This window comes from Drosophila grimshawi, unplaced genomic scaffold, assembly GCF_018153295.1.
Source record: "Drosophila grimshawi isolate 15287-2541.00 unplaced genomic scaffold, ASM1815329v1 contig_1367, whole genome shotgun sequence".
In the NCBI taxonomy this organism is placed as follows: Eukaryota; Metazoa; Arthropoda; class Insecta; order Diptera; family Drosophilidae; genus Drosophila; species Drosophila grimshawi.
In genome coordinates this window covers 12580455-12592454 of record NW_025062889.1, presented here as the reverse complement: position 1 = coordinate 12592454, position 12000 = coordinate 12580455, and the positions used below count along the sequence as shown (strand labels likewise).

General features: G+C 36.2%; 1 protein-coding gene across 5 annotated transcripts in view; it reads right to left on the bottom strand.

Annotated features, from left to right (window-relative positions):
• LOC6560747 (transient receptor potential cation channel trpm) overlaps window positions 1–12000 on the bottom strand; it is a 56731-nt gene that overhangs the window by 27480 nt on the left and 17251 nt on the right. The window contains exons 1-3 of one of the 5 annotated variants that reach the window (XM_032734668.1): window positions 8428–8490; window positions 7440–7697; window positions 2088–2144 (exon numbers count right to left, since the gene is read on the bottom strand). In XM_032734668.1, the coding sequence (XP_032590559.1) occupies window positions 2088–2144; window positions 7440–7487 (105 nt within the window). In that variant the 5' untranslated portion in view covers window positions 7488–7697; window positions 8428–8490. Of the gene's footprint in view, window positions 1–2087; window positions 2145–6069; window positions 6192–7439; window positions 7698–8427; window positions 8561–12000 lie in introns of those variants that run through there. The other 4 variants (XM_032734670.1, XM_032734669.1, XM_032734671.1 and 1 more) reach the window with 4 other exon arrangements.

Here is a 12000-nt window from a genome sequence, read left to right as displayed (position 1 = left end):
TTTTGACTGTTTTTGTTTTGTTGTGATTTGATAGTTTTTTTTGTTTTCTTTTCACTAACACACGCTAATTATGGATTGCTGCTGCGTTTTGCTGCTGCTGTTGTCGACAACGCAGCAAGTGAATCTCTACTGGCACGCACCTGATGCTATGAACTGATGCTGGAACTAACGGGACAGGCGAATGAGTAGCGCCGTCGCTTGATAAAGCCGGAGTTATTTACAATTTTACTATTTGCACGGCGAGCCAGCGAGCGAGCCAGTTGAGAGAGCAAGTGAGAGAGCGAGTGAGAGAGCGAGCGAGAGAGAAAGAGTATGCACTTTGTGGTTTTTGTACTTGTGGTTGAGGCCACAACAAGCCCAGCAGCGCTCAAATTAGATAAGCCATAGTCGTTACACTTCTAAAAATAGTTGACCAATATGTGCGAATTTCACCACTCGCTAATAGTCTAGAAATGTAATTATTATATAACTAGACACTAATTTTCAAAGGGTTTAAATATATGCCTTTACATATTTACTATATAGTATACGTATGTGTAGCCTTCTCCTATAAATAAGTTGGTTGAGGAGTATGCGATAAAAAATACTAAATATATATTATTAAAATCTTATTCAATTAAAGTGTAGTCAGGTTTTTTTTTAATTATTTTTTTTTTATCACTTGCTTGTCACTTTTTAATGCAGGTCATTCTCAAAGAATTTTTATTATTTTTTTTTAATAACTTTTTTAACAGGCTGTCATCTTCAGTTGAAGCCAAAGCACGTTGGCAGATTTTACTCAAACTTTCACATGTACAGAAAAAAGAGTTTGTTTGCTTTAGCAAGCCAGGAGAGATTTTCAGTGCTGAAAACACATTTTCAGTGCTGAAAACACATACACAATAGTTATCAGTGTGCTGGCTTAAAAGGAACCATTTTTTTTTTAGCTCCACGGCAATCTGTTGTGGTTCCCTGGTGTTTGGCGCTGTGTATATGCGATGCATTCGAGTGCAGCAAATCAATTTGGCTGGTGAGTCTGCGTGTGGGTGGGTTTTCGAGTCGACAGATCTCGCTTAATGACTTTACCTGACCCGTTTCAAATTAATATTTGCTGCAGTTTAAATTTTAACCAGGCTAACTGGAGATTTACCCAGAGCTCAGCTGCACAAAATGCCAGCAAAATGCATTTAATTAATGAGTCTGTCAATGTGAATGCGTGTCTGCATCAGAATGCAATTATTAATTAATTAGTTGCTTGTTGTGTCACTTGGGCATTTTATAGTCCTAAGCATAATTGATTAGGCAATCAATGAGCTACAGGCACTATGTGCAACTGGTCAGCAGAGGGAGCTAAACTGGGAGGCAGTCTGAGAGGAGCTTCACTTAATGCTGAGCACTCAATTATGAACAACACATTGTTATATCATTGTAATTAAATGTTATTCAAGTGAATTTACTTTGTAAATTAATTACTTGCAATTGTAAACTAGAAATGGGTTTGTTTAGCATAGTATGAATCATTTTCATTTAATTTGATTTTGTTTTTTTATACATCGAATTTGCCTAATCTACTCTTGCTGAATATTACGATTTTTTACTAAATGCTTAGGTAAATCATTTAATTAATAACGTTTTTTCAAGTAATTAAAACTAAGAAATATATTTTATGGTAGCTTTAATGGGAATTACAAATGAATGCCTTTTCTAGAATACAGTTTTTTTTGTAGTAAATTGTACATAACTTAACTTATCATTTTATTTCTTTAGAATGTATTTAATAGATAATAGAGAGCCATCAAAAAAAGGTACTTAAACAGCATTCACTCAACACCAATAAAACTAGAGCTACAAAATGCATAATTTTACAAACCTGCATTCAAAACAATCAAAAATACAACAAAATTTGTAAAAACAATTAACAGAAAATACAAAATTATGACTAATATGCGAGAAGTACAATAAAAAACAAAAACAGGTGTAAATGTTTAAACGATAATCATAAAAAACAACAAGTGTAACGAACAACAACATAAAACAATGAAATAGTTGCTAAAACTGACAAATCAGAATTGAATTTGAATTCAAATTGAAATGTTTATATTGCTTACCCTGGGTACAGTTATATTTATCAGACCCCAACAGATTTTTTTCAGTCCCCATGGTATCTTTAATGTGTGTGTGTGTTTTTTTTTTTGACATTTTATGAGATTTATGTATAATTTATTCACATGTCAAATACAACAAATATGTCGTGTGAGTGTTGTATTTAATATATAAATTATTAAATATATATATATATTTTTTTTTAAGTGATGCGTAGACAACACGACATGTTTGTCATGTAATGATATTGTTGTATTGCGTGTGGTTTCAAAATCATTTTTGTGTGCAGTTTTATTTGTGTTGCACACACACGCACACACACACACACACACACACAAACACACACACAGAAGGTGCATTGGCGCACAGGTGAACAATAATTTCGTGTTTATATTTAGCATATGTTTTTGGGTAGAAATAAAAGTGAAAAAATATAAGATGATAAGAAATTAATACGGTAGTAAGTCAGTATAATTGTTGTTTGCAACCAATTTGCGTATGTGGGAGACGGGGGGTTATCAGATAATACATATTGCATTAAAATCAGCATAGATTATAAAGCATACGTGTTGTGGTGTATGTGTTTTAGATAGAATTATTATGTATTTTTCGAGTTGAGTGTGTTGTGTGGTGCAAAAGCAAATTGGTAAATAGAAGAAAAATATTATTGTGTTTTAATTAGTTGAGAGCATTTTATTTATAGTTCAAGAGTCAACTAGAAACTGCTCGGCTAGCATTATTATTACTTTATTATTATTGTTAGTAATATTATTTTCGATATCAGGGGGCGGGGCTGACGCATTTGGTTTGACCGACTTACTACCAGACCACTTTGCCGGAGGAGCTGTATTTGCGACTCGTTTATTAAATTTAAATTTAAATAAATTATATGTTGTTAAGCAAATCTATTAAAGATATATTAACGATAAATATTTAATAGTTTAGGCAATATATATAAAAATTGTACTAAGCATTTGAGCAATTGTCATTATTACATACAAAATACTTAAAGTCAGCCAATTGGTCAGCCTAAAAGTATGCACTACACAATTATATTTTCAGAGAATCTTAGCATACCAATCAGTGTATACAGCTCCTAATTAAATTTATATTTTATACACATTTATGTGTGGATATACACTTACAATAATATAGAACATAGTTTTTAATACCCATTAACCACAATTTTCACAGACCATAGAGTATACAATTTTTGAACAAAAGTCGACCCTCAACCAAGCTTAGCTGCGAAAACAAACGCAAAAGTACGAACAAACAACCACATATGCTCACACACACACACACACACACACACACACAAATTCATACACACATAGACAATCACAACTCACACACACGGAATATTTGTCGTACGGCACATGTTTCATGTGCTGGTACTCAATGCTAAAATGGAATGGGTGTGCCCCACCCAGTTACCCCTCTAAAAACCGCCCACTGTCAACTAGCTTACATTTGATTACCACAGCTGGAATGTGACTATGGGTTTGTCTAAGTGCTGAGTGCTATGCACAGTTACAGTTACAAGTGTTGCAACACCCCACCTCTTTACGACCCTTTTAAATGCTGGCTCCTTTACTATTTCACTCTTGCCCACAAGCACAGAACACACAAAACAAATTTGGGGCAGCCGCAAGGTAACCAACTGATATGACAATGATGATGGTTAGACCCCAAGTTGCAACCGTGCTGCACAGACAGCTGCGCTACCAAAAATACCACAAAATTTGCAAACAAATTAACTTCACGAATTCCCACTAAATCTATATTTATAGTTCCATATAATTTTGTCAATTCTATTGTGCGTTATAAATTCATTTATGTTACAAAGATACATTCACCAGTCATGTAGATAAACCTTTTAATAAGCAATTTAAATTAAAAAAAATAATAAATTGGAAAATTGTGCGCTAAACTTTATCAACAATGTGATTACCTCTACAATATTGATTTTAAACTACAACAAAATGTAAGCAATCAAAAAACAATACAAATATAAAGGGAAATATAGTATAATTAAATCCAGTTGCACACTCTATTCACTGACATCGAGTGAGTAACATAAATAAATAAATATGTACGTAAATATCTAAACATTAATGGCAACAAATTAAACGATATTTTACAAAATAACTCGAAAATTGTCAATGCATATTTGTTCTACATATACATTCATGTAAATATATTTCAGTGAAATGAAAATAGAAGTAATCTAACAAATATTATACATTTAGCAAATATCAAAACTAAATCAACTTCAATGCTCCCAACATCTAAAAGTTTACCTGTTGCGTATATACCCCACACAACTGATATTCACAGGGTATTTGAGGTTTGTATATATTTCGCCGCTAACCGCACTTGCTGCCATCTTGATGAACGTATATGGCCAAGAAGAAAACTGACCATCAGAAGAATTTCTTTGAAATACGACCAACAAAACTGACCGTCAAACGGGAAACTTTCAAGATTTAATGTGCATCTCCCGAGACATCAGTGTGGCAACCACATCTAAGTGGGCTTAAGCAATAATAACACAAACTAAAGAACAATTCAAACTATTTACGCATCGTTTCTTTAAAGATATCATATTTTCATGATTCGCTTAATTATGGGGAAAATGCATTTGCAGTGACATCTGTGTTAATTGACAGTTCAGTCAGTTATTTACAGTAGTAAGCATGTCAGTGGGTGGGATGAATTCAAAGAAATTATGTGTGCTGCCAATTGGAATTGTGCATTGTGCGGTTCGTTACCGGAAATTGCCAAAAGCAATTAGAACCGTTGTTGCCACGTGCCTCAATATTTGGCATTTCTGGAATTGTGCAACGTTCAATTGAAGGCTTGTAGAGATGCGAATGTGGCTGCTTATATAATTGTGTGCATCCAATTAAATTGGTCATCCTGTGCACTTGTCAGCAAATATTACTGTTGCTCGGTTGCATAAAAAGTTGTTGTGCAAGAAACATGCAAAGCATTCAACATTTCTTATGACCCCGAAACAGGTAAAAAAGAATTAAATGAAACCCAAACAATGTACATCATAAAAATAAGGATATTCAGAGCTTAAGGAGAACGAGATTTGAGTATCTAAACCATAACAGCTGTTACTCATACAGACAGAAATATATATCTATATTTATGTATATATGTAAGGAGCAGCAATAACTGCCAACTTCCTTGCAAACCAGCAACCAATTTGTCAGCTTCGTTCGCAGTTGCCTGGCAACAGTGGGGCGTTTGGGTGGAATGTCTTCCTGCTCTGCATACATTTACGTAGTTGCATAGTTTTCTATTGAACTGGCAAGCTGGCAACATGGCAACATGGCAACGTGGCAACTCAATAAAAGTTGCGCAACAACATAAACTCCACTTAATATCCACATCAAACGCCTTACTTCGTGCATAAAGGTAAACCTCAACTTTTTCACAGCGACTTGTTCTCATAGCCGCAACAACCCACCCTCCCCCTTCTCACAACAACAGCAAGAGCACAAACCTCATGTAATGTTGTTGCTGATTCACCTGCTGTCGATTTCTTTCTAACTCGTTAAAGTGGAAAATTGAAACAGAAGCTGTGCGCAGTTGATGAAGTGCAGCAGCCAACCCAACCAACCACTCACCAAATTGACGTGCGCTCAACTGCTGGATCGCACGTCAGCTTTAAAACTTTTACCTAAAGTCTACCAAAGAGAGCACCGCAAAAAGAGAGCGTCGCACACAATTAACACATGCTCGCTAAACAAATACAGAGAGTGCTGCTGAGTGAGTGATTGAATGTGGGAGAGCGCAGTAAACAGCTGCTGATTTTACTACGCCACAATAACAACAACAACAACAACAAAAAATTCAAAGCAGTATTTTGCTTGAACTCGAATCAACTTAAACTGTAATCGAACAAGTTAATTAAATGCATTTACCGCTTTAATTAATTAATAAGATTCTAAAAGATAGTTTCCTTTTACTTACAAACACCCACTTTGTCTCAAAATACATGGCAATGATGTTGTCGCAGGATAAATATCTTGTTTTTTAGTGCACTCAACACAAACATCAAGTCAAACGAATCGTATAACAAAACAAAAAAAAGCAATACTATTAATGGAAGAAACAAAAGAAAAATGTAATTCACGCGCTTCACACTATGCCGCTCACATGGCGCCTTCAAAGTCGCGTCACACACTGAGTAAGTTCACTTTCAAAGCTCTCAAACTGTGTCAATTAAATAACGCCAATAACAATATACACACACACACTCGCACACACTATAAACTTACTCACTTGTTCTAGCATACATAGAAAATCGAATGGCAAGCAATCGAGCGAGCGACAAGGGAGATAAAATAAAACTCAAACGAGAGCTGATAAGCCTGAGAGCGGTGAGCGCTTAGGCGCTCAAAAAAGCCTGATTTGTCTCTCTCCTTATTCTCTTAGCGATCGCCGAGCGGAAAAACAAACTTCATTAAAAAACTTTCGACTCTGTAAACTTGTAAAACACACCATAAAAACACAGAGACGACAGAATAGAATAAAATAATGTTTATATTATGAGCATTTTCTGCAGCTGCCGCAACTTTTAGTAACTTGAACTTTGGCTGACAATTACTCAAATTTTGCAGTGACGTCACGGCTGTAAAGAGAGAACACCCACACACATTTTTTAACATTGTTAGCATACTTTTAGGCTTACCATTTAGTGCACTGTCGATTTTGAAGTACTTTTAGTTGACTTATTGTAAATTCAAACTACTAAACAATTTGCTATTAAAGGCAGGCAGCCAATTACTACGAAATAAACTAAACTACTTATTAAATTGCAAATAGTTCTCTACTTAACACTTGATGCTAAACTATATCGTTAAAAGTTTGTCAAGGCCAGTGGCAAAGAGTTTGGCAACCATAGATTGAAAAAGAAAAAAGCAAATATATGAAACGTTAAAATAAAACAAAGGAAAACAAAATAAAGAACGAGAATTTTTAACAATTACGTAATTTGACGTTAATCAATTCCCTTTCTTAATTTTGTTTTCATTGTTTGTTTTTTCAATTTTTTTTGGTTTTTTGTTCTATTTTGCTTTCACAACAAAGCAGTTTGGCAGTCAGTCAATGTAGCAATTAGAAGAGAGCAAGTTTCTTAAAGGACGAAGCAGGAAAATTAAGCGAAAAATAATGTTAAATATATATGCGTCATATCATTTGGGGAGATAGAGTTAGAGAACTACTAGAAAGTTTTGATAGAAAAGGGGGGGAAAATACAGTGTTTTTTTTTATATATTGGGATTTGGTTGAGCTGTTTAAAATGTTGGTCAATTTTGAGGTTAACTGAATACTTTGCTTACCGGTTTCGCTTTGGGCTTCTGTTTGGCCAAACGTTTCGGTTTCAACATAGTCCGCTATGGACGCACAGAGACACACACATACACAGATATAGATAGAGTTTAAGAGAGCGAAACGTTTGAAGCGGCACCACACTTCGAGTGCTCTCCACGTGCTTATGCTGACGATGAACCTGAAGAAACGGCCGACGGTTGAGAGTGGGGAATAATCCTGGACAATTCGAGTCTTAAATAATGATCACAACTTGCAGGCTAAGCAGCCTGTGTTGCATTGGTGGGCGCAAGAGTGGGGCGGAACGAGAAAGAAAAGTATATATTTGTAAATTATCAACGTTTATAGTTTATTGTTGCATATTGATTTGGGCATGCAGGGGTGCAAAGCGTGCTCTGGTATTACCATTTGTGCAAAAGCTTGACAAAAGTCTTTAACCAACTAAAAACAAGCGTTTTTGTGCAATTAATAAAGGAATTAAAGCCAAGCAAAAAATACAAAATTAACCTTAGATTTCATGTGCTCTTTAAGTTACTTGCCACATTTTCGTAAGCTGACGTAATTCATTTAGTTCCCAAACCAAGCGTTATATCAACTTAAAACGATTTATCCGTAAGGCATTATTAAAAGGATTATTATTGTTATAGTTATTTCTAAAAAAAATACTTTCCTATATTTTCGCAAGATTTAATTATGACAAATGCAAGAAAAACATGCAAAATAAACTGAAAAGACGGACACAAAAAATAAAATAAAATCCGGCACCCAATTACGAATATTAGAACACAAAAGAAACGCGTTGAATGAAATATGACGATTGCTGTCTTTAATAGGATTTTAACCCTTGGGGCATCAAGTAATGCATGTTATGCTAATTGTGTTTATTTAGGCATCAGCACAAACAAAACGGAGCCATGAAATATGCATGCAAAAATGACAAAGACAAGAACAACAGAATAACATAAAGAAAAACATCCGAGCACATTGACAACAACATACCTTTACGGGCTTCTTTACGGACACTGTGCGAGAGTATTGGTGATAGACCTGGACATGGTTTGATGTGAATTTGCCCAACATGTGGAGCTATTTTCCTGGCGAACGTTGCAAGTACCGAAAATGAGCAGCTGTCCTGTAAAGAAAAGATAAAATAACTTTGGTTACAAGCCTGGCTTAAAGTGTGACTATACAAATTAAAGTTTCAAGTTATAAAACGAAATGCTTTTGAAGTTTTCACAGTTCATTGAGCAGCACAATAAAAAAAATACAAACACCACACTAAGTTTACGTAATTTTCAAACGAAACTGAACCCCACTGAGCACTGCCAATTAGAGATATCTATTAGGGCCAAGAAATACAGTAAATTTATGAGCATTTAAAATGCAAATGGCTTCGTTAAATGTAGATTATGTTGCCGAGTGTAAAATAAAGCATTAGCCAAGCAAATTGAGACCGTGCTGTCTGAACCCTTGTCGATCCCAAAAATGTTGTTGCCACGATGCCAATGACGACAACAAATGTGGCAGAATGACACATGGCCAGTCTACAGTTCTCAGTCGCCCACGAACAGCTTCATTTACAGTAAATGTGAAGTGAAAGAAAGAAAGAGAGAAAGAGAGAGAAAGAGAAAAAGTGACGGGGTGGATAACATGACCAAGCCAAAGACAAGGCCCACACAACAAGGCCAAGAGCAAAGGAAAGGCACAAACGACAAATTTTGCTCGCCAGCCTTTGAAAGTTAAAATAAAAGAATAAAATGTTCGCCTTGACAGCCGTGAATTCAACAAAAAGCAAGAAAGCAAAAGTTATGCCAAACATTTTTCCAGCTTAACTTAAACACGCACGAAAAGTGCAAAGAAAATCTAGAAACAAATAAGTGTCAAGCTCACAAAAATATCAACTGTCATGCTACGGAGATACCCAATCAAATAATTTGAATAAGAATGAATAATATGAGTACTTTTCAATTATATATAAAATGTGAATGTTACATAAAAAGAATATTCTTTAAAATGCGTAAGCTGTATATGGATAATTATACTTTTCGCATGGCGTCGATATTTAAGACATTTTCTTAATGAAATAATACAATTTCTTTAAACTTTCTTCACTTCAAAATAATCATAATAATAATAATAATATCATAACATATTTTTCGATATGTATTTATTGTTTTCCCTTATAAACCCTTTTTGCAAACTCTTTAAGCTCGTTCTGAACACATACAAAAGTTTTGTAAGAATATACCCACTCAAAGAACTCCTGCAGGATAGTGTTAAGAAAAACGAAAAAGTCAAAGAAAATGCCAAGTTTTTGTGTTTTCGAATGTTATAGTTGTTGTTGCAGCTGCTGTTGCTCTTGCTCTTGCTGTTGCTGTTGCTGTTCCTTCTGCTTCTTCTGTCACTGAGCTGCCTTAATTTGCGGAATTCAAGACATTCGCTTTCATTTGGGATTATGTTCGTATTATAATCCGCTAGCCCAGCGAGGCAAAGATAGCAAGTGCGAGTGTGAGTTCGAGTGTGAATATGAGTGCGGGTACGAGAGTGAATTCGAGTACGTACTCCTCTCGACAGATGTATCTGGCCAAAATCAATACTTAACTACGTCCCAGCAGAGGTGGCATATGGGAGAGGGGAAGGCTGCGTATGTGATTAACTTTTGTGCAGTCAGCTAGGCAGAGAATTGAGATAACGCGCCATTAAATATTATGCATGAACAAAAGACATTTTAATATTGTGCCACGTACACGTACGATGCGTACGTTATTCTGGGTAACTAAGTTTAGTGCCATTTTTTGCTTTCTTTTTTGGGAACGCTTTGCGTACTCTAATGATTGCTCAAAGTTATAATTTGACTTTAATAAGCAATTGGGTGCCCGTCGGTGTGTGAGCGCCCTAAAGCCCAGTCAGTAAACATGCCCCATGTTATGGGACCAAACCAGTATAACCGAATGCCGAGCATGTGGCTCCAGCAGCGCTGCGCTGCAAAGTATGCTATGCTTTTGCATAGCTGAATGTGGATGAGATTGAGTTATGTTGCCTTGCGGCTAGAATTGGACAAGTCTTGGTTGCATATCGTGTTTGCTTAAGTCTGAAGCATTTCTTTAAAGAGAGTGCGAGCGAGGGATGGGAAACGAGAAGGGAGTAAGCACAGCAAGGAAGAAGGAATCAGAGAAACAGACATAGAGAGAGTAGTAAGAGAAAGGGCGAGCAATGGAGCGAGATTGGTAAGAAATGCAGCTAAAGAAACCAAGTAGAAAGAGAGAGTAGTAGACAGAGAGAGAAAGAGTAGGATTAACAAGATGGAAAGAGCGAGTAGGAATGCAATGAATGACTACTCAACTTTACACCTAATCTATCTGACAATTTAAGTAATTTTCACGGCGAACTTTGACAAACTTTATGAGTGAATAAGTGATATAGAAAAAGAATGAGAAAGCTAGTGATTTTTCATATATGCCCCATTATACAGTGCAAAATTATGCTAAAAAGAAATTCTTAACGCGCCCATCTCCACTCTTTTGCGGCCCAAGCCGCAATGAATAGAAACCACTAGAGTACTTGAGCACAGCGACATGAAAGTAAATACCATTATATAGCTATTCTGTTATTTAAATTAGTAAGAGAGCTTTAACAGCCGCATCAAAGCAACAGAAGGGCCGCCTGCGAACCGTGAAAGTTGGCACCACTTAAGGTCAATTTTCGCAAAAGAAAAAAATAATGAAGAAAACTTTCAGTGGTTCTCATTAGTAATTGGCACCGTAGTCTTTAGGCGCCTGCTGTTGAGAAGTTGGTAAAATCAGTCAAGGCAGTATGAAATATGTATACAGAAGCAGAAGTATTTGACAGACGGGGTCGCATTTACGTCACGTCCTTTTTAACAGATTTCGCTCTCACACAAATGACACTACGGCATGGTGGCACCACTGACAATCAGTCAGGAGGAGACAGAGTCTGGGCAAGCTCAACGATATGGTGGCAAACGTCAAGAGCTGTCAAGTGTGCTCAGCTGTTGGAATGGATGAATTCCTAATTGAGATAAGACTCAAGCAGGCGCTGCGCCTCCAATGAAAAATGAGACGCACCAAGTGCCAACTAGTACAATAAACTGACACACTCCCACACAGAACAAACAGACACTCACACGAAGTAGTTTTTATCGGTGTTTGGCCAAAACCGCTTACCAGCAAATTAGTGGGGGCAAACAAGTATCTAAGGCTAGGGGACACAGAACACTTGCACACAATATTGCTGACGAAACTTGATTATTGGCTAAATGAAAGCTATCTAAAAAGGATAAATTCTACATGTGACCCTCAAAAGGAGCATTACGAGACATTCACACATACACACTCTCACACACACACACACACACACTTGCACAGTCGACTAGTTGTGTTGCTGCAATCATTGGAGCGCAGACAAATGCTTTGGTGTTTGTTTGTGTCAACAAAGTGGCCTTTGCCATTTCCACACTCATGCTCCCACTTGAATTTTAGATTTACTCAACCACTTCATCTCTTTCTCTCTCTCTCTCTGTCTCTCTTCCTATAATGTCCCGCATCCTTTTCA